The following is a 23849-nucleotide window of genomic DNA, read 5'->3' on the forward strand; positions in this document are numbered from 1 at the left end:
CTGGCATCCCCCAAATATAGCTCCCCCCCAATATCACCAGCGGGATTAAAATCTGTTCCCATTAATCCCTTTTACTCGCTTCCTCTCTTTTCATGCTTTCTCTCTCTCTCTCTCTCTCTCTCTCGCTGCCCTTTCCACCCCTGAAACTTTCTCCGGCATCACCCCGGCGACTCCCAACTTTTTAGGTTCATGCCGTTTTTACGAGCTGACATTTCATCTCCCTTTCCTTTATCTTCACCCTTGCCCCCTTCTGTCTTTCTCCCATTCAGACACATAAACATTATTCCTCTCTGTAATTACGTTATAGCTCGAAACCGCAATCATTTCAAGTCGTACTCAAATGTTATCTCCTTCCATTTACTCCACTCCAAACATGAAGAGACGACGTGAGGGAGATAGCTTCCTTCCTCTTTTTAATCTGACATCATTGCCCTGATAGGGTTTCACTTTTCAAACTTTCTCTTTGCCTTATTTGACCTCCTGGAATAAGCACAGGGGCATATAAACCTTCCTGCACTTTAAATGTGTGTTTAAAAAAAATCAACAACCAGAAGCAACAAACAACCGGATTAAAATCAGATTCAATTAATCCCTTATTCCCATTCCCTCCTACTCAGAGATGCTCGCTTTCTTGCACACTTTCCACATCACTAAGTTGCTCATTTTATTCCTCAAACCCCATCTCCTCTGCTTAAAATGGGTTTTTCTATGCCTGTGTTTGTGTGTGGGTGGATGGATGGGTGGGCAGGTATATCATTTTTTTTATTCAGCACCATGACTCTATGTTATCTCTCTTACCTGATTTTCCCACACCTCCACTCTCTGCTTTTAATTAACACTTTTTATTTCACATCTCTCACCGCTAATCTCTTCATCGGGGGGGCCTATAGCACCTGGAGGCTGAGCTTTCACTCCGACCGTGGGCTTTCTGTGCTCTTTCAACACAGAAAGTGGCAACAAACAAGAATCTGAGCACGCACACGCAGATAATGCCCACACTCTCTAACCCCCCCCCCCCCCGCACACACACATCTCTTGAATTTACTCAAATGGAAAGTAAAGACGCGCAGGGAAAAATATCCATCATCTGATAGATAGGGAGTCACTCTTTCTCCCTTTGTGCTGGGTGGTGCAGATTGTGATGCATTCAGCTTTCATTCATTTTTTGTATACAGCCAAAGTTAATGTTTGCAGACTGAGATCCATACTGATGAGTCACTGCTTAACAGGGACAAAAGGAAGGGATAATTGTGTGTTTGCAAAGAGGTTTGTGTGTGTATGTTAATACAAGTGTAAACACACATTATTACTATATATTTTACACTGGTATTGGTGGAATTTAAAGGGGGCAAGTCAATGCATACCATCTTTCCTCAGTGATTGATCAGATGTACCAAAGTTAGAAAGCATGCAGAGCTTCTCTTTCTAGCTCTCCTTTCCTTTCATATGTTTCACATTTCTGGCACTTTTTTTTTTGTGTGTATGACTGAGTGTGAAATAGCAATGTGGCAAAAAGAAAGAGAGAGAGAGAGAGAGAGAGATAAGATCAAAGAGGGAATTCGGGGGCTTTGGGCGACATTTTATTTGGAGCCTTAATCTTTCCAGAACATCACGCTGTCGGTCTCAACAGATTTACAACACATGCTCCACATAACTTTAACGGAGGAGTTCATCAAAGTTATACTGCATGAAGATATTAGTCCTGTTTGAGAAACGCTAACATACAATGTGGTCACTCACACTTAATGCACAAGGTTTTTATAGTCACCTTGCACCATAAATAGGCTTATATTGTATCAGTGTGTAATGGATGCGTGTAATCGCTGTACACAAATGACTGCTGGGAGCTGTCACAGGTTGTTGCCAATGACAGATTGAGGACAAAACAAGTCTGGTTTACGTCCAAATAAGGTCACACGGGGATTTGTTGACTTCTATTATACGATAATTGTGCCAACAGGCATCACAGGTGTGCAAATGTGCAAAATTTCACACTGACTTGAGATGAATTGGACCGGGTATTGCAAACATGGGTTAGCAAAGGGGTTAATAAATCTGGCAGAGAGTTCGCACATGCATTTTTCCGTTTTTTGTGTGTATCCACACACTTTTAGATTTGATTCATTTGGCCCACAGGAGCATCAACAGCGCACTTGTCTACACCTGTAAACACCTGCAGGCTAGATTCATCAGTGCTGACAGCACTTTGCAGCGCTCGGCTCAATAGACTGTGTGCAAAATGGACAGCCTGAGCTCCCACTTACTGTAGGGAAGTGAGCCTGCTGAATGGCTCTCAGATATGCTTGACAAATTCTGTTACTAAGCCTGAGGTTAGATTATTCTGCATGAAAGGCATTTGAACCAAATATCAGATGTTTCTGTTGTCGATGCTTTCTGAGGGAAATCTCTCAGAACTTTTAAAAACAACACGTGTCGGAAAACAAAGACAAGGCTAAGATTTGTTTCATTTTTTAATTAAACCAAAGCTGAAACATCTCTGTCTTCAGGGACACCGCCATCATCCCCAACTAATCTGTCTCCAACAGTACAATAATAGTTATTTAGCTTTTTTATTATTGCATTGTTTCGTCTGCACTACAGACATTTCCTTCTTCTGCTGGCAGTGCAGTGCAGAGTTTGTATCATTTCAGAGACTGGACTGTTTTCCAATGAAATGCCACTGAGAGTTTCTGTGCCAGAATGTAATAAAAGTGTCTGCTGGTTATATAGACTTTTACAAATCATTAATGGTGGCTGAGGGAGGCCAGTGATGATGTTGCCTCTGGATCTTTTCAGAGAAAAGAAAGTAAAAAACTTGAAAATTGTGGGTTTAATTTTCATGTGCAATGACCAGGTCTCTCATGAACTTGTAATGCGATGAATGAATAATAGGGCCTGACCGATATGACATTTTTGGGGCTGATACTGAAATTGATAATGGGGAGAAAAGAAATCTGCTTCCTATAGATCTGCGATATCTTTCTTAGATCTGTAGAGATAGATAGATATAGATAAACACATGTATTGAGCTCTTAAATGCAGTTTGTCAAACACTTTTACAAAATATATACAGTATAAGGAAGACAAGATGGTCACTCAACCGGGAGTAACTGCGCATATATGTGAGTAACCGCTTGGCACTCTGGAGAGTGATGATGCTACTTGTAATCCATAAAGCACAATCTGCTGAAAGAGAACTGCGAGTGTAATCCAACAATAGAATAGAATAGATGTTTGTTGCCATTTGAACAGGTACAGGGCGGTACAGGTACATCTGAATTCTTGTGCGTTTCTTCCTGAGTCAGCTTCTACAAAAAAGTTAAAATTATATATAAAGTCAAATAGCAAGAGATCAGTCGGGCTCTAATGAATACTGAGATATACACCATGGTACCTAGGAAATCCAGTGAGAAATGAGAGTTGTCCACATTGCATTTAATTTATTAGGTTGATTATTGACCAAAATAGCTATAATGGATGCATTTTAGAATAAGAATAGAGGTCTTTAACCTGCATCTCTACTGTTAATCTTACATCTCTATCTAAGTATAGGTAATATTATACATCTACTGGGCTGATGCTCACTAGAATGATGTGTGATGCTATAATTTTAGGGTCAATTTTGAAATTTGAGCTTGAGTTTAAAAATGTTCAATACTCATTTTCATTTATTAAGAAACACATTTTCAAAATGACAGCAACTGATTTCACTGATACTGCTTGTAATAAGTAATGAACCAATCTATTGTCCTGGACATTTATATCAGTTAGACTCTGGACTTAATGTGTCACATGTACACACACACTGCGCTGTGCAGACGTGTTTCTACAGCATGTTTCCAGGTGAGTAGGTCAGGATATTAAAAATGTTGGTGATTGCTATAAAATCTTATGATTTAACAATAAACTGTACTTAAATTACTTTAGAAATGCAGCAGCAACCTTGTCCCCTCTCACTTAAAGTGAGAGAAAAAATAGAGGCAGAGGTGACAGAAAGGGGAATAAAAGTTTGAAGTGATAACCTGGGCTGAACTAACACCATGCAGATGAGACTCTGTGACTGCACTGCACCATCCATCTCTGCCATCCACCCTCGAGATGTCTTTATTACACTGAATTACATTACAGCGCTGTGGTGTGTTTACACATGGGAGACACATCACATAATTGAACGAGTGTCACGCTCGGATCCAGAATATTGTACAATGTAAATATGTCATTGCCAAAGAGGCTCTGAAAATCATGTTGCGGTCTATGAATAGCTCTATTTTTGTCTTAACTGCAGGCTGGTGCAGCACTAAAAACACTTTCCTTGAACTCTCCTCAACACTAATAGCGTCAAAACACATTGTTCTATGGCAGGAGCTCTGATACCATGTTGAAGGGTAAGCAGCGGCGCTGGGAGAACATGAAAGCTGCCTTTGAGTGAGGACTTCAGGTGTGTAATGCCATCATAGTCTCTCTGCCTCTTATCCTGCTTTTTAATCAGACTGTGCTGAAAGGCGGTCAGCTCTTCCAATCAGACTTTTATCGTCCTATAATGAATACATTTCCAATCAAAGAAAGGCACTGTGGGAAAAGATACAAAAAAAAAAAAGAGAGGTGAATGAGGAAATAAGTGGAACAAACAACAAATAGAAGAAAGAGGGAGTGTGGGGGTGTAAGGGCGAGCAAGCTGGAGAGAGGGGGGGATAGGGTTGCTTTTTCCCGCAAATTCATATCCCCCCCCCCCCGTTTTTAGCTTTATATAAAAAGGAGTTTCGCCAGTCTTTGGTTTGTTCTTGCGGTTAGAAATCAGCATTCAGTTTGCTGGCTGCTGTGTTTGACTGTTTTTCTGGCCCATTAAATAACCCTCATTAAAGGGCAGCAGCGACTAATAACAATGTCCGAGCTGCACCAAAATTTGTCCCTGTGCCCTGTCCCCCCTCTCTCCTTGTTTAATTTCCCTTTTAAGCCCGCTTATTGATTCCAGCCCTTCCATACCGTAACTCTTTTATTAATAACACAAAGCAATAACAAGAGTGTCACAACCCCGAGCTCCACATAGCAATTAATAAGATGAATCTAATGCTGTAGGATGTGTGTTTGCACTGCTCTTTACAGTGCATGGCTCTCCTTGACTGCCCTGTTTGTTCTCGCTCCAAAGTCAAAAAAACTCAAAACAGCAGCTTTTGTCCGCGGTGTAACTGGGGGAAAAAAAGGGCTCAGAACCCTGTAGCGTCATTTCTATACGCTGTGTGTGAGTCTATGTTTTGATGAATCGTCAGGTGAATTGCTTAAACTGCACTCATGTCCACTTGGTGTGACAGTTCAAGGAGATGGACGAGTCAAACACAAGAAGCTAAATACGATTTTTGAGTAAAACAAGTTATTCTTTGAAGAATTTAAGTGCATTAAAGGAAGAATATGCATCCAGTAGATGTCGCCCTTGAGCACCAGCGTGAAACCAAAACAACTCGAGCTGCATTGTTAGCAGCTAGCGCTCTTTAGTTTGCTCGTAGCTTCACACTGCATGTAAATTTACACGAAATGACCGTGATCTAAAAACACTTATGTGACATTCAAATAAGCAGTGAGTACAGTATGTTATTCTTCTTTTCTCAAGTCCCTCAAACAGCTTTTATCCGCAAAGGGATCCATGTTAAGACAGTGTAGATACGGCGCAGACAGCAGTTATTTTCAGAGGATTATACTTGATTTCTGCTATATCTATGTGTAAATTGTCGCCTATTCAGCCTTTAATGTAACTTGCATTTGCTAGTAACTCCTGTTATAGCTCGCAATGTATACGTGGAAAAGTAAGCATATACTGTATGCGGCACTTTTTAGCTAACGTGCATTTGTTGTGTAGGTAGCGTAGGTACATTAATACATCTTTACATCTTTTTCCAATTGAACCTGACCGTTCTGAACGTTTTGCAACCTTTATCAAGTGTTTGTTGAAAAAAAGAGATCTGAAAATGCATGACATCAGCAAGCTCTATTTAATTATTTACTTAACATTTTTGCCAAAAATACATTACTCTGATAGTCTGAAAGTAGCAATGTGAAAGAGCTTACTTGACAGCAGAGCCCTGCATATGCCAAACTAACATGCCAAATGGAGTGGCACCTAGGTACTCCAATTTGGAAGCTAAGGGCTACAGACTAAGCTGCCACATTTGAAGATTTAGGAGGAAGAATGTGTTGTCCTGGTGGGAGGCCTGACATCCCAACAACTTTTTCTCCACTCCCCTCTCCTCCAAGCTTTCCCTCCATAACTCTCTGCCAACTCCAGCTCCAACAAGAAGGTGCAGAGTGAGACACAGTCTGAGGGGAGCAGAGGTTTGGGCCAAGTACAAAAGGATGGGCTTTGACACAGAGACAGAGCAAAATAGAGAAGATGTCTGAGAGACAGGAAGGCAAAGAGGAACAAGAGGTAAAAAAAATTTAAAAAAAAAAAGAACTCAGAGGGAAAGAAGAACCAAGGCAGGAGTAATGGAGGAGGAACTGCCAAAAGGCAAGCCTTGGTGGTAAATACAGAGGCCGACAAGTTGGAGAGAGAGGGAGACGGGGGAGGAGGCAGAGAGAAATACGGATGTGCTGAGGGGAACAGAAATGAATAAAAGATGGAGGGAGGCAGATAAGATCGAAAGGTAGCTGAGGTGAGTGAGAGAGCCGCTGGAACTATTAGATTCTCAGTAGGCAGTCGCTCCCTGTCTTCCTCTGCTGTACTTATTGAGTCTAGCTTCGTGCAAAGATGTTAATGCAACTACTAAACTGTCACAGTATGAGGTGTGTGTGAACTCCAGGAAGTGCTCATTTATCCACCCTGCATGTGTGTGTTGCATCTTATTTGTCAAGTAAACAAGTACAAAACTCCATCTGTTGGTGCAAATCTCTTTGTGCGAGCAGAACTTTTTCAGAGTCGTGTTTACACGCATGTGTGGTCAGGTCTATGGCAGAACATCGCCCACTACCAGTATGTGCCAGTCTGTTCGATCAATTGACGTCCACAGATTGTGTTTTCTCTGACTCAATCCCTTCAATACACTTCAGGAACAAACCAAAAAAAATCTGCACCCACCCTGTCGAATGTAAGCGTTATGTTCTTTCTGTGACACTTTGGTAAGGGAAACATCACCTCTGCCACACAGACAGATCACTTTCTCCTGACATGGAGCCACATTTTCTCAGCTGTCTAGCTGTTTTTGTAATTTCATTTTTTTATTTTTTTTAAGCCTGTCAGGTGTAACACATTGACAGTTTACTCAACAAGGCCAAGGCTGCCAAATATCAGATTCAACAGGACATTTGTGTTCTGGCTTGGTGATATCAACAACCAGACATAGATCCACTTGATAATGGGGTCTAATTGTCATAGCTGTGGGCATCATTTTTAATGATTAAGATAATATAATTAAGCAGCATGAAACAATAGATGCTCAGACAGATTGTGAATGAACAAACAGTTAAGCCAGATAAAATAAACACAAAAAAGGGCATTGAAAAGTTTTGATAAAATCTCTTACAGTAGATAACAAATGTGTGTTAACTTAAGTACTTTGTGATGATTTTACCAGCTGTAACCAGAGAATCAATTTTGATTTGTGTTAACTACTTTGGGTTTTGTCACATTTGCGAGATCTCCGCCATTATCAAAGTGCACAAAAATGTTTCGGAGCCATCCGAAAGACCAGGAGAATTAGTTACACTACAAAAAAAAAACATACAATAAACAGTAGAGGTACAACCTACATGATTTTTATGAGCAGGGATGTGAAGTCAGTATATTTGTGCCGATTTGACTTGATTAATAAACTCCATGTCCAGAAAAAAATGTAACCTCCACTGAATGAATAGTGGTGACAGCAGTTCTGTGAGGCAAAGTGTTTGTTATATCAGCCTCACACATAAACCCACACAGACACAAAGGGGAAAGGACAGCAGATGCATCCTGGGCAAATGATGCATTATTTGGTGTGATTGTTCTGTTGGTCCTCTTAACGTGGGTGGGCGACAAAATCCTGGAAGCAATGCTGCAGTGCCAGTGACGGTCAAGTGTGTTTGTGTGTATATGAAGTATGTAACAATGTGTGTGTGTGTTTGTGTGTGTCGAGGGCTGAAATGAAGGTTGGCTGTTATCATCCCCGCAATGCCTTCCTCCATCCATCCCAACAATCTGTCCTCTCAGTGGCACTTCCATGTAAGTTGGTTGCAGCCACATCATTTTTCCAGGGGGGGGGGGAGCAGGGGATTAGATGGTAGCATTTTGCTTCCCCTTCCCCCCCTCCCCCCCACAACATATTCCTCTACCCGTCCACCACCAGCCCTTGTCCGTTACCCCGGCACTTCACAACTGGATGAGCAAAGCGGCAGCAGCTACCTACCTCCCCGGCCCTGTGATTGACTGCGGCGCTGCTGAGCGAGCCCCACTGTATCTGTGCCGTGTTTATTGCTTCTTTCACCTTCGCCGTAATTGAGTCCCTTCCCCATGCGAAATATGCACCGTCAGACGGGCCGATGTGTGTGTGGAAGGGATCTGTCAGGGGTGTGTGTGAGTGTGTGGGCTCTGAGAGTTGACTGACAGGCGACATAACTCAATTCAGCAATTCTGAGGGAGCCTGATGGCTGTCTTTTGAATGTGTGTGTGTGTGTGTGTGTGTGTGTGTGTGTGTGTGTGTGTGTGTGTGTGTGTGTGTGTGTGTGTGTGTGTGTGTGTGTGTGTGTGTGTGTGTGTGTCTATCTGACAGACAACTGCATATAAGGGAAAGTATATATTTGAGCTTCTATATACTGTAGCTCTGGTGGAAGTTTGCGGATGAAAACTTGCATATCTCTGAAAGCAAGCTGTGTTTAGGTGTGTAGAGAATTGGAAAAAGTAGCCAAACTATTTAAAAGTATATGTGTGCATAAAAACATGCTTGCTTATGCACAGCTTAGGCTCAGACTCAGGCTGAACCAGCCAGGAGTGTGTTTGGCATGACAAAAACGCCAGGACAACGATGCATGTGTGTGCGCCTGCATATGTGAGCAGAATACTGCACAGCCTACTTAAAACCCACACCTACAAATCTGACTGTAAAATGGTCAAAATGCCAAAAAAAAAAAACAGACCAAGTAGAAGAGGTGCATTCGGAAATATAATGGATAATTGAGATAAAGTGCCACAGACGTTAAGAAAGAAGGATGGAAAAAGTAAGAGTAGGAATGAGGGGAGTGATGAATGTGCGTGTTTGTGTGTGTGAGTGATGGCATGAGAGATTGAAAGGAAGGAGATGAGGGAATTAAATATGAAAGAGCTAAACTCTGCTTTGGTGGCAAATAATGGGAACATAAAGTTATGCATAGGCTTCAGGGATGCAGAAAAGGGAAGGAGGAACATATAGGGTTAGTTTAAAACAGTCATGGGAGAGAGAGGAGGAGGGCAGGAGATAAATGGAGATGGTTTGGGGGACTGCACAGTCTCTGAAGTGCGGTGAAAATAGGCCTCCACCTTAAGAATATTGCAGAGCTGCATATAAGTAAAATGCACCAGTTCAGCAAGCCCCAAGCGAGACAGATGGGGAGAGAAGGTAAATCTGGAGGTACGCTAAAAAGAAGGAAAAAGGGCAAATGGGTGTAAAAATGAGAGTTGAAAAAAAAAGGAGGGAAGTGGAAGTGGAACTTATTTTAAGAAACAAGAGCGCTGGCAGGAGTGGAGGCGAAGAGAATACAAGAATAAAATTGGAAATAAATAGATAGGACCTGTGTAAATGGAAGAGAGAGAGAGAGAGTGTGAAAATAAATGTAAAAAAAAGGCAGACAGAAGGAAAAATTATTCTGTCCATGCAAATGAGAAGGTGACAGCAGAAGCTCAGGTGTTCAAGCTGTCCACCTGGGTTCTGTCAATCCTCCTTCTCTCCTCTCCCCCCCCCCCCCCCCCCCCCCCCCGTTGCACACCTGGCCCTGGCTTTCTATAGCCTGCAGCGGTATTATAAAAAGGTAGAAGAGGAGGCCGGCGACATGGTGGAAAGCAGCAGGGAAGCTAGAGAGACTGTTGGCCAAAAGATCCATCAGTGAGCAATCCTGGCATGAAAGCTCCCCCCCTCCCTTTCTCCAAAAATCTGTCTCTCCAACCATCGCTGATTCTCCCTCTTATTGCAAAGTCTCTGTAACAGTCGGAGCAGATTCATGCGGACACATGCACCTGCCACACAGGAGTGGAGTGTGTGCATGTGCATGGACATTGGCATTTAAGTAGCAACAAGATAGATGTAGACAGACAGGTTCACAGGGAGGGGTAAGCAGGGATAGAAAAGCTTTTGAGTGATCATGGGGAGGGCAGACAAAAAGACACTGAAACACTGCTGAGGCCCTTGAACTGGCTTCACAATGCAGGAGAATCAGGAGGAGAGAGTGATCAGAGGAGAGGGAGGGGCGGAGGGGGGGAAAAACAAGACCTAAAAGAAAAGCCAGAGAGACGAGAACAAGTGTAGCGATCAAGAAGAAAGCAGGTTTTGTTGGAGAATAAAAGGCAGAGATAGGGTGCTAGATGGATGATGAGAAAAATCATTGTCTAGTTTTTTGAGTGAATATTTTTTTTGTGCTTCAAACACATTAACCAGGTGTGTCCTTGTATGTGTACACACTATCTTCAGGAGGCTCTTAAAAAAAAAAAGGAGGCCAGTAAGAGAATGTGGCATTTAAGAAGCAGCGTGCATCAGGACACAACATGCTGCAGTAAATAAGTTTGGAAAGGTCTCTCCAGTCTCCCGAGTGCAGTGAAATGTTTGTATTTCTTCGCATGCAAATGTGTGTGTCTGTGTGTGTCTGTGTGTGTGTGTGAGTACGCCAACCTGCATGTCTACACTTTGCCTCGGATTTGTGCGCACTTCTGTAACACGGCCACAGATTTATGCAGCAGTCATCATTTGGGATCAACCTGCTTTTTAATTACCTATGCTTTATGTTTGTTTTTAATTTTCCCCATAAGCTCATAAATCGCTTTCCCCTCAGCACATTTCGAATCCATCTCTACGGTAAATAAGCATCAGTTATAATTGCTCATGCAAGAAGTGCTGTGACAGAACAGAATTTGACCCCACAACCACCACCACCACCACCACCCCCTCCAATGCCATCACAGTGTGGAGTAAATCCTTTTTGAAGCTTAAGAGAAGTCGGTATGAAAAAGTAATGATAAATGTATGATGATATCGACGCTGTGATAAAAACAAAATTATAAATAAGATTCAAGGTTTCTTGAGTTTGTGCATGAAAGCCGAAGCGTTAAAGGACATGTTTTGCTGATTTTCCAGACTTACAGCAATAAGTAGAGCAGTTGAATGAAGTCAGTTTTACAAAGATTTTTTTCCTTTTCAAGGTAATGCCAAAATAACAATGTGAACGCTACAATAGTTAAGTGCAATCTTGGTACTATAATGTGTCTGTATTTTCACATTACATAAAGAATGTGTCATCTTGGAGAAGGAATTGGCTGTTTTCTGTTTCTGTGTGTGTGTGTGTGTGTGTGTGTGTGTGTGTGTGTGTGTGTGTGTGTGTGTGTGTGTGTGTGTGTGTGTGTGTGTGTGTGTGTGTGTGTGTGTGTGTTGCATATTGAATTCTAGTAAAGCTTGACAACTTACAACCCTCCATAGTTCAACTTTATTCAGAGGAAAGTTCCAACAAAGTTAAATTGTCCTTTTATCTAATTTGGCAATGTTTTTGAAACAACACTGACAGATTAACCAGATATCCTGGATAACCTGTTATCTCTGCTGATCAGACCCTGACGTTGAGAAATTAACTCCTGGTCAATTTTGCAGACTCTCTCTTACTTCCGTGAGAATGGTGAGCCTTTATCGTTTTTGGCAGATTTAATTTCCTGCCTCACAAAAGCACGTATCAAAAACTTTTTTGTTTCAGTGACTTAACCACAGTTTAATGCAAACGATAACACTCACGCTGAGACCTAAAAGACCTATGATGTGTGTTTGTTGTAAGGAGACAGGTTTCCTCCTTGCAGGCAATGCATTTTTATTTAATATTGTGTATTTGTTTTGTATAAATCAAATCATGCATCATGTCGTTTCGAATCACACTGGAAGCTTGGCGACTAAAATGCCGGACAAAACCGCTCTGATAAAAGTGGAAGACAGATGGTAGCCATCTTGGCCCTTGGGAAAGAGAAACATAATCAAGAATGAGAGGACATACCCCCACAGCTTTCTTTTATTAGTTTCTCTTGCAATAAAGTATGTTACTGTATATGCAGTCGAGAGGCGACAGTGTCGTGCTGTGAGTTCTGTGTACTGGCTGTCCACACTGAAGGATCTATATTGCAGACACAAAAAAACACTTGCTGTCCATGGCTACAGCGTCAAAAAAGCTAAAAATGTCTCTCATACCGACCGCAGAACCCCACTGGCCTCTGCAAGCTGCTTCTACCGCTCAGTTAACCAGGACGGCCCAGCGGGTGGCAGTTGCTATGAAGCACCGTTTCTTCCAACTGTGTCCAAAGCCCAAGGCCTGTGTCAAGCTCTCTCAGTGTCACAGACAGTGCGGCTGCTCCAACGGCCAGAAACTAGAGACCTCTGCGGTCCATGATAACATTGTTCACCCGGCAGATGGACACGGAGATGGGAACTCGTCTGCAGACACGAGCCAGAGCACTGCTGCAATCTGCTGGTCTGCCCGATGGGAGGTGAGGGGAGATGGTGTGTGTACCTGCTAACGGCCACGAGGTGTATCAGTAGCCGTGCACGTGAACGCCCCTTCCACCTCCCAGGAGAAAATGAATCCTGGGGAGAGAATCAGCTAGAGCTTTCCTCAAGGTCGTTTGGTGCTCGGCCACTTTTTTAAGTGGCCTTGCCAACTGTAACAATCTCTGCAGAAACAATCGCAGCACCAATCCAATTTGGCCGGGCTTTCTCTTCTTTTCTCTTCCCTTCAGTGCAGACGGCTGCAGAGCCTCACTCTTGTCTTGCCCTGCTGAAAGCGGAGCATGAATTGATGACCTTATGAATCTCAAAAGAGCCCAGCAAATCATTGCGGTAAATCTCAGCCCCAGCACATTAAGCGTGACTGCAGGCTTATTCCCCTTTTCTTTCCCCTTCTTCGTCCATCTCTTCAACCCTCACTCTTTCCTCCATACAAGTGCTTGGGGGTCTTTGAGAGCAAACCAATGTTTCGAGGATTGTTTTCATGTGCTGCTGATTAATTGCCTATAATTAATGGTTGTTTATGGTCTGCTAATGAAGTGGATCAAAGCTCGATGTCGAGGCTCTTGTCTTAGGCCTGAAAAGCGATAAAGAGCAGAATAGTCCAACAGAGACGAGTCGCAGAGAGAGTTTAGGGGTGTGTCAGGGAAGTATCGTGAAAGCCGCAGTGGATTTTGTTTTTTTTTCAGTCGCTGTGTCAACAATCCCTTGGCATGCAACCAAAATGGAGCCGGGCAATCTGAGTTTGATCTTTTGGCAGATGCTCTTATCACTTGTCTTTCCCTGAGAGATAGCATTTGGTTTCAAAGTGGATACAGTGTGCCAGAATGTGTGTTTTTTCACAACATTTACAAAGATAATCTCTGATAATCCTCTGTGAGCTACATTCTTTTTAAGCCAACATCCTCTCTTGTCTCCCGACTTCAAAAGTTCTTTCAAAACATTCATTAATATGAATTAATAGTGTCTGATAACAACTGTTTGTGAGGTTTCTGAAACTGCACGCACACTGCGAGTGTCACTTTATCTATGCTAGACGTGTCAGAGCTCAAATGAATTTGCCACTTGTGGGGAGAGACACTAAGAGTTTTTCGTAAGATAGAAAACTCATCCGAGACCTCTTCAAGCATTGTTGTGTCGGCCTTCTGAAAATCTCCATCTGATTTCCCAGCAGATAGCGCACTGCTTTGACTGGCAATTTTCACCATCTGACAATCTCATCAAAGTGAACCTATTAATGGCGATGATATGAAGACGGATTGTAAATGGCAGACAGATGAATAGCCCAGCGCGTGTGTGGGTGTTTTAATTCTCGGAGGCGAGGCAGCTTCTCTGGAAGTGGGAGGACTGGCCGTGAGCTGCTGGGAAACAATTTCAATACTTGTTTCGTTGCATCTGTCAGTGTGTGTGTGTGTGTGTGTGTGTGTGTGTGTGTGTGTGTGTGTGTGTGTGTGTGTGTGTGTGTGTGTAGGAGCCGGAGTTAGAGAGCATGAGTGTGTGTGTGTGTGTGTGTGTGCACGCTGTGACCTCATCGATCATGACACTCAGTCTCTCTGGTGTGGTCACCTACACAGTGCTCGCCCTCTCTCCGTCTTTATCTCTGTGTATCACCATTCATCTCCTTGTCTCTCCTCCTCCTCCTCCTCCTCCTCATCCTCATCCTCTTCTCACACCAGAACCCTGCACTTTCCTACATTGGTCCCACCTTCTTAATCTCACTCTTTCCTCCTTCCTCACTTTTTTTCTTGGCTTCTAAATCCGTCATCCAGCACAGCAGGGGGTTGCTCTCTCTCTCCTTCTCTTTTTTTTATTTTTATTTTTTTACACCCTTCCATGTCAGAGCTGAAATCCTGCAATCATTCACTTGTTTGTTGGACTACTCTCTGCCTGACTTTCTCCTCTGCTCCACTCCTCCCTGCTTCACTGGTCTGTGACGCATGCCCCTGGTGCTTTCCCTCCCTCTCCTTCCTCCCTTCCTTCAGTCTTTTATACACTGTGCAGCCAGCCATCTCTCCCTCCTTCCCACATCTCTCTCCCTCCCTGACCCCATCAGTCCCTCATGCCCTGGCTAAGCCTGGTCACTCTTCATCAGCTAGCATCCACTGGACACACAGACCTCCCAAGGGTAAATGGAAATAGGGTCTTGTTGGAGACCTCTGTGCCCGGCATTGACAGCTTCACCTGGCTTTAAGTCCTCCACTGATCCTCCTTACCCCTGGATGAGCACCTCATTACCCGCCATCCTCCTCATCCTTTTATCTCTAAATCAAGTCATCCAGGTAGCATGTGTATTAGCCTCTGCACCGGCAAAGAACACAGTTTCCAGCTCTTCAATTTTAGGCACTTGCCCTTTTCAGTTCAATCAGCGTCTCTGGTCCAATCACCCCTAGTGAGGGCTCTGCCGCAGCGCCTGAATGAGGATAATCACCGTGGTTACCAGCGTTACCGGAGGCCGCTGTCTGGCCAAGTTAGCGCTGCGCCCTGCGGGAGATGCGAAGGCAGGTGTCACAGCGAAGGAGGAGGTGTTAAACAAGCCCGGGGCCAAGCAGGAGGTATAAACGTTTACTCTCAGTCATGGAAACTGTGTCACCAATAGCGAGGAATGCTCACCCCATGGCGTGAGTGTATTTTCAGACGCCGGATCCCCCCCCTTCTCCTTCTCTCCATCTTTGTTCCTCGACTGCAATTTAACTTTGACTGGCTCCGAACATAAGTACACCTTGTAGGAAGAATACACAGCAACCACCTTTGTGTAGTACCAAGAAGCACTGCAAAAGGAATCCCTGTTTACTGATTTCACACTCCCATGGAAAAGACAAATATATACAGCGAGAGAGGTCAGCGGCGGGAGAAAAAGCTGCTGGCTCAGGGGACATCAGGTCGCAGTATGTAAAAGCTGCACCCCAGAGGGGCGTCTTTCTTTTGCGCCGAGCCAATCGGACGGAGTTAAAAGAGCCGGATTGATTGGCAGGCTTCAAACGCCAGCAAATGGGGGAGATGTCCTTGGCATGGGAGTCAGCATTAAAAAACTTCAGCGGCAAAGTTGGTGAAACGCCAGTTGTTCTCAGAGAGAGACACGTAAGGACGACATAGATCACCATTATGATAATCACAAGCGGCAGCGTCAGGGGAATAGTAATGGGAAGGAGATGAGGTGGCAGCCATAAAGAGTGTTTCTACATTAGCGCTGGCCTGATTAGATTGACAGAAAGTTTCACTAATGGACAATTAAACAAATGGTCAAATGAGATATAAGGCTTCAATTACCAATCGGTGTCTTTGTGCGCCCCTTTTCGATCACTGTGCCTCGTGCATTCTGTTTGTGCACCAAGACAAAAACATGCTGTAAACAGAGTAAGAAAAGGGATATGTGACAGACAAATCACATGATATGTCCTTGCAGAGGAAACAAAATGACTTGTCAGGTCTTATTTCCCTATATTGTTGATGTAAAAATAAATTCCTCTCTGGACTGGTCTATAAAAGCTGGAGGGGGTTATTGAGATGCAATCATTGTGTGAAACAAAAGCAGCTCAAAACAAGGAGTTATGGATCGCATTGAAGACCGGGAGGCAGATTGGAAGATAATTACTGTAAAATACATCACCTGCACTAAACGGTGAGACTAGGAACATCTTCTGCTTCTAAGTAATGGACCCATAAAGGCTTGAGGGAAAATAAAATTCAGCCCGCACTAAGCTCCGTAACTCTTTCAGTCATCACTTGCCCGAAAAGCGACACAGTCCAATTTGTTTATGGAGCTTATGCCGAGGCGGTTTTGCTCAGCTGAGATAGTGGGCCACCCTGTCAGGACCCTTTAAGACTGCATCAGTTGATCAAACAGACCCCAGCACGACAGCAGTAGGCAGCGCATTTTTTTAAAAAGAAAGAAAAAAAGGCTCATTTCAGCTCCTCTTGTGCTGACGGGCATGCCAGCGCTGTCTGCCAAGTTCAGGTTGTCCAATTATTTAGACCTACAAAAGACAGGGAGTCACACAAAAAAGAAAAAAAAAAAAATAGAACGTTAACACTGAAATGTGACTGTGTGCTGGGCTCATTTTTACGACGTGAACCAGCAGATGGCAGGGGAGAGAGCATGGAAAGGGGGTCTCGAGATTTTCTAATTAAATTGTCGACAAGTTTATTTTATTTCGGGAGTGAGTTATCCTGCAAGGTTCGGATCAAAGGATAAACCTTTTGCTTGCGGGGGGAAACTTTTTTTTCAGCGCATTAAGGAACAAAGAAAGACGCTGAAATAGCAAACGCAGCGCAATTAGGAAGAAAGTAAAAGGCAATCTTAACTCTGGCATGATGCAAAGTGTGTCTGACAAGCATCAAAAACTGCAATTGGGCTCCGACAAACTCATGCTTTAGCAATCCAATCCTTGAGTTCAATGAAAATGAATGTGATGTGCTACATAAGGTGTGTGTGTGTGTGTGTTTGTTTTGCACCTGTGTGTGCATGTGTCCATATTTTTACTTTTTGTGTGTGCAGCATTTCTCTTGATGTTTGTGTTTACACGCCAGGCCTCCCTCCTGTGAGTCACAGCGACATTGATTTATGCATGGCCCCTGCCTGTGTGTCTATGTGTGTGTGTGTGTGTGTGTGTGTGTGTGTGTGTGTGTGTGTGTGTGTGTGTGTGTGTGTGTGTGTATACCAGCCATAATTGGTATTCAAATCTCCTCCCCCAAGTGCGTCCAACTGCTGCCGTTTTTCAACCGCCAGAGCCCGAGCCAAGGTCCAAACAGCATGATGGGGAACAAGCTGAAACGGATGGCTCTCATTGCACACATTGGAATAAACAAATGGAGGTGATTTAATGCACACAGCGATAAGGCAGGTGGTAATGGAGGCATAGGAGGAGGAATGAGGGGAGGAGGCGGTGGAATGGGAAGTGATGGAGGTGTGCACGGTAGCGATTAAGGCTGGGCGAGCTGAAAAGGTGGAGTTAACTGCATTTGTTACTGTATGTGGGGTGGAAGTTTGGCCCACAGCTGCTCTGGATCAGCCGCCCCCACATAAGCCGTGCACTCAGCGCATAAACACACACCGCTTATTTGGAGTGTGAGTGAATGTGTGTGCTTGTGTGTGTGTGTGTGTGTGTGTGTGTGTGTGTGTGTGTCCCTCAGGCCTGCCCGTCAGACACACTGTGAAGTCTTTCTGCCTTTCTTCTCCCACTCTTCCTCGCTCCCTCACTTCTTTTTTTTTTTTCTCCATCTTTCTATCCCTCTGTCTCCCTTTCCTTTTTTTTTCTCCCGGCCTCGACATCTTCACAGCAACCCGTCAATCTTTATGTCCACTCATTCGTCAATCCATCCAATCAATCTGTCCATCTCTATCCTAGCATAATAACCATCCACATCTCCCTCCCCCTCCCACCTTTCATCCTCTTTTTTTCCCCCCTTTCTTCTTAATTAGTTTGGCTACTTTTCTCTGTAGAATATGCTGAATAGTTATCAGAAATACATTTTTCAAAGCTGGCACAATGTGTGCAATGTGCAGGTTGTTCACAAAACAGACCATCTTTTCACATCCTTTTCTCCCACCTTCCTCCATCCACCCCCCTGCTTGTGACAACCCTCCGCCCCCCCCCCCCCCCCCCCCCCGGCCCCCTGTCTCTCCCGGCCCCTGTCAGTGGCTAGATTAATGACAGTGATCAGTGAGCAGCCCCCAGCAGAGGTTTGCCCGCAGCTGAGGCAAAGCCCAACACTGTAAGCAGCGCACACAAAGACACAAACACACGCAACACACAAATGTGCGCCCAGATGCACGTACATAAACCTCTTTCACAGTACTCCAGTTAGACTGATGCAAACGCCTACATGTTTATGCATATAAATCAACCTTCCACTCTTCCGGCAGCAGACATACAAACAGATACACAACAACACACTCGAAAAAGGGAAACAAAATCAATACACAGGCCATGGTAAGGATGGTGTCGGTGCAGCAGGGAGAATGGCTTTAGAGCAAGGTGGCCCTCCTTACATGAGAAAGAGAAATCATCACAGCACAGCACGGCACAGGTCTGACTGTGACAATCTCCGACCTCGCACTTAACCCTCTCAGTGCCTCAGGACAAGGTAAACAAAGGCCCATAAAGGACAACAGCCACAGGACACAAACCAGTGAAGCAACCTCTCTGTGCACTTCCTGGTCACCATTTCCTGCTTATAAAAAAAAAAAAGGTGGAATTCAATCAAATTTGTTGTGAATGTGTTTTATCACATTTACAGACAGATGGAACAGAATGCCACAAAGCTGAAGATGCTTGGAGAGCAAAAATTGAGCGCAATCCAATTCCTTATTCCTGCAGGAGATACACTCGTTATAGGGTAGTGACCATGAAATATATTGTGCCTTTAAGGGAGCATTGCAGGACTATCCCAGGCTGAGATGTTCCAGTGGGTGAGATTAATAGCAACATAAGGCAGTTGCAGGTGTCACTAAAAAGGCTTTGTAATAGATTGTTAGATGTTATTGTATCTGATAAGGTGAGGTCTCAAAGGTCCTTTCAGTCCCTCGCACTATTGAGGAATAATTAAATGACTAACACATACACACCACAGCTGTGACTGCTGCCTCTCAGTGTGTACCACACGTCTGGTCCACTGCGGGCATTTGTTATGAGCTCTCATGTGGCTGTCAGAATATTCACTCGAAGTCTCTCTGCATGCATGGCTGTGCGTGCACACAGGCTCCCGGGACTCACACAGCAGCTATGATACAATAAATTCAAATCACGGTCAGTCCGGAGAGAACAATCAAATCGGTATGACGCAAGAGGGTAAACAGAGCATGGGATCATTTCAGAAAATATCTGCGTGGTTAAAAAAAAAAAAGTGACAGCGACCCTGCGCCTTTCACTTTCGCCTTCCTGTGTTTTTGGGGTCTTTCCCACACCATTACAAGAAGTGGTCAACACGATGGCACACATACATATCTTTACAGCTGTAGCCTAGACTCGCGCAAACGGCTTTGCTTCTCATCATCCAGTGGTAAATGTTAACAGTGGATCCGCAGGATGATTGTAAACTGGCACATGTTATTGTCCCGCGGTGGGCTTCTGCTTTCAGTTTCTCTACCTGACAGCTCCTTCTTCAACAGGACTTAGAAAAACTTGCACACATCCCAGCGAGCTTAACTCTCTTCTCATTCAAATCACACTCACACACTCATTTCGAGACTTACCGGTGCGCACCAAGCAGGCTACTGTGATGATGGCGAGAGGGACGCAGTAGTTCCACACGTTCGCGAAAGCCATTTCTGTCGCTGATATTCCTCCACTGATCTGGTTCCTCAGTATTCCTCTTCCTTGGAGTAATCAGAGTGACATGAACCCGCAGGTTCACTCTCCGACTGCGCCTTCAGCGTCTGTGTAGTTATGTGTGTCTCTGTGTGTGAGTGCGCGCGCGTGCGACTGTGCGTGAACGAGAGTGTTTTCTGATCAAACGCTCCGTGCGTAAAAGCGGGTCTTTACATAGTAGTACTTCCTCTCACACAATCACACCCACTTTCCCTCTTTGTGAATGCGTTCAAATGATGGCTTGGCCGGTTTTTCTTGGTGACTTTTACATTGTAAATATATTTTAAAAAGCTTCCCGTTGGGGCGGGCCTGTGTGTGCTTCTGACCAATGGCAGAGAGCAGGAGCAGGTGGAGGAGTGTTTCGGATGAGAGAGAGGGGCTGGGCTCCAAGAAGAAAACGGCTTTACAGAAGCAAAGCAGGGGAGGGAAGAGCGGGTACACCTTCCCATTAATTGAAATCAATTCGTGCTAAATGTGATTGATAACCAACATTAATTTCCCGACGCAAATTACCCATTTATTCCATATTCAGCACACGGAACGAAAAGGAAGTGTGGCACAATGATTAAGATGACAAAAACGAAACAGATGTTTATTATGTGAAGCGAAAGAAATGTTGCAGTCATCAAGTTACCTGGAAATGTGGCAATTGGTGTTGATTCATCTGCATGTCCGGAATCAGGAGGATGAACTATTCCCACATTTTAAACCTGACACTGTGGCAAAAAAAACATTATAATTTTCAAGTGTTTCCTTATTATTGGATCACTGACGCATCAGGAACTGTGCAATATTCTTTGGGTTTTTTGGTGATCAGGGGACATTATGCTGCAGAAGCTGCCCCATTATCTCCCAAGTGTGCATACAGGACTCATCAAGGAGAGCAGAGAGAGAGACCTGAGTGTATTCTGTTAAATCGCCGTTCACAATGACGGTAATAGCCTGGAACAAAAAACTTGTGCTCCGGACGAGCCAGTGTCTCTACTCATCTGTAGTCAGGGCCTATTAGGTCTTGCTAAAGGGGCTCTTTAACTTTACCCTCATGCTGTGGACACAGTTTGCCCATAATTGTGTTTTCCAGTCAGAGAGCGCTGCTCCATTATGAAAATTGTTTCTCTTTTCCACATTTCTTCTTTTTTTTTTAACCCTCCCCTAATCTAGTGCTATACCACCACAGGCTTGCAGCATCCAAGGCTTGAAGGCATCTTTTTGAAACTGTATCTTTGGCGCCTCCCTCAGGTACGTCTAGGAATTGCGCGTCATGGGTTTCAAATCTAGTTTGGCCTCTCTCTCATCTGTCATGAATCCTCCAGACACTTTTCGGCCAGTTTGGCTCAAACATTTAGAAAAGTTCAAACAGGCAGTAAAGTATCAAAGCAGTCTAATAACATTAATATTAATATGTCTGCCCTTGACTTAAAGCCCTTCCAGAAAGTTCTCTTTGAACTCACGCCTCATATCTGACCTCCACTTGAGGATCTGTGAGCAATCATAAATTCTCAGCTTCAGGCTTCGTCTGCTCCGTGATTTAATTTCCCACCACAACTTTTTAACCTTGTTGTTTTGGCGAGGAAACTATCTGCCCCACTCAATCTCCAATTCCGATCCCATTCCATTTTTCCCTGTCAGCCTCTCTGCGAGTGTTTGTTCCCCTCGGTTGGCAGGGAGTCTGTGGCAGCAGCTTCCCTGCACCAGATGGGGTATTGTCAGGAAGTAATGAGGGGAAAACACCTGCTTCTCCAGTGAACTCCACTCCTTCATTTTCAGCCATTTGACACAACATATGCAAGAAGCACATACAAAACCAAGTGACCGTGACGAGAACAGCAGTGGGCGATGGCAAACAGTTAAAAACGCCTGGCTCTTTGGTGCGTTAGTCAATGAGGTGTCATGTTTGGTACAACCTTCTCTACAAGTAGGCTGGTGTATTCAGGGTTAGCAGGACGGTCTGGGACGCTTGGGACCAGGCAACAACCTCCAGATATGAGAAATGAGGCCAACACAGAAGTGCCAAAAATCTGAAGCTTCTCAAGTGGCCGCCTGAGGCTGACTCCAAAAATCCAATCCCCATTCAGTCCCCATATTCCATGTTTACAGCCTGCTAAATCATGCATTTGTCTCTTCAGCTCATTTCAAGCATGACAAAGTAAAGTAGATGGAATTTTATATATCGCTCCCATTGAAACTGTAACAGTGCTTAAATAGTTAATTCTAAAAGACTTGGAGACTTTGAGTAGCAGGTGGATGATATACTGTAGCAGTCTGTCACTTTATTTAATTCTGCTGCTGAACCTAAACTCTGGGCCATATTTGTGTTTGAGGTGCTTTTGGGGATGTTTTATGCAAGTTTTTTCAAATATGATGCCCTGCTGTACTGCTTATGTTTTAAAGGTCATCCAAGGTACTCAATTTTTTGGCAAGGGACATTCTAGTTTTATTGTATTTTTAATTCAGCACGTCTAACAAGGTATTGGGGTCTTTGCTTGTTCAGCATTTGCCATACATTTTTTAATTTAAAGCTCAGCGAATTAGACTAAGGGTTTCTTGTTGGCTTTTCCTCCCTCAAAAGATGTGTGTGTGTGTGTGTGTGTGTGTGTGTGTGTGTGTGTGTGTGTGTGTGTGGGGGGGGGGGGGGGGGGGCGGGAGACCTCACATCAAAACATCCGGCTCCATCTTGTTGACCGGATGCTTCATAAGGACAAATCAATAGATGACGTCATGATAGCTTTGCCCATTATTTATACAGTCCATTGTTAGGACCCCTTCTGCACCAGACATAACTTTTGTGGCTGCTCTGTATTCTCTGCACAGCTTCTCCATCGCCCTGAGCTGATGTCCGGCGGTTTATCCATGAGCCACTATCAAGGTCAAGATGTCGCTGTAAACTACACTCCACTTCCTCCCAACCACAGCCTTGTACTTCAGGGACAGCGCCTCTGTGCAAAATTCCTGAAACATAATCTTGTCTTTTCTGGCCAACCAGTTGAAGGCCCAGGACCAAATCCCACAGGGGAGCTCTCAGCTTTTCAGTCATGACCAATTTAAAGGCCAAAACAAAACGCTGCTCACTGGCATTTCACACACCCGAGGGCATTTTAAATTTACAACCTGTATTTTTTTTCTTCCCCCCCCCCCACAGAGTGTGACAAATTTTTTAAAAGTCTTTCTTTTCTAGTTAATGTCTCTTTTTCCTCCCCATCTTGACCTCAGTCATAAAGTAAGCAGAAGTTTGTGGAGTTGGAGAAGAAATACACAGTCTGTAAAATGTTGAACAAAAAAAATGGCTGCAGCAGAGGCAACTGTACAGGGGGGGTTTGAATAATCAGTTTAATAACATTATCCTGGCTGTGCTCTGTGGCGCATGCACCCGTTAATGGAGTGTCATTGTTAAACTGCCGCTTCGCCCATTATTAACGACGGCCTACGGTCAACCACACACGCATAATAAAACCACATAAAACCCAACATAACTTCAACAGACAAGCGTAATGAAATTCTCTGCATTACGAGAACGGTTATGGTAATAAGCAATGGTTGCTGTGGCACAATGTTGAGGGTAACAAGGCAACAGAGGAGAAAATTAAAAAGATGAAGATGTAGTCTATGATGGGTATTTTTTTGGGGGGGGATCAGAATAAACTAAGTCTTGTTCATGTTGGAGTAAAGCTAGCAGAGTTTTAAGCCTGCTTTCCCTTTTAATGGACAGGCAAAGTTTCGAGATTACGTGACGTGACTGTTATGCTGGATGTGTGCAAGTCTTTAGTTCATGCATGTGTTTCGCAACCTGAACTGACTGAGAATGGGTTTAGTGCTCCGGGGGCAGATGGGGAAAAACACTGCACAGGCACCGTACTTTGAGTAA

General features: G+C 44.0%; 1 protein-coding gene across 1 annotated transcript in view; it reads right to left on the minus strand.

Moving 5' to 3' along the window:
- The window catches only part of cadm4 (cell adhesion molecule 4), a 163537-nt gene extending 143289 nt beyond the window's left edge, over window positions 1-20248 (minus strand). The window contains 1 exon segment of the mRNA XM_065958088.1: window positions 19873-20248. Coding sequence (XP_065814160.1) covers window positions 19873-19945 — 73 coding nt within the window. The 5' untranslated portion in view covers window positions 19946-20248.
- Window positions 20249-23849: the final 3601 nt, after the last annotated feature.

Source organism: Labrus bergylta, chromosome 8 (genome assembly GCF_963930695.1).
Source record: "Labrus bergylta chromosome 8, fLabBer1.1, whole genome shotgun sequence".
NCBI classification, from domain to species: Eukaryota; Metazoa; Chordata; class Actinopteri; order Labriformes; family Labridae; genus Labrus; species Labrus bergylta.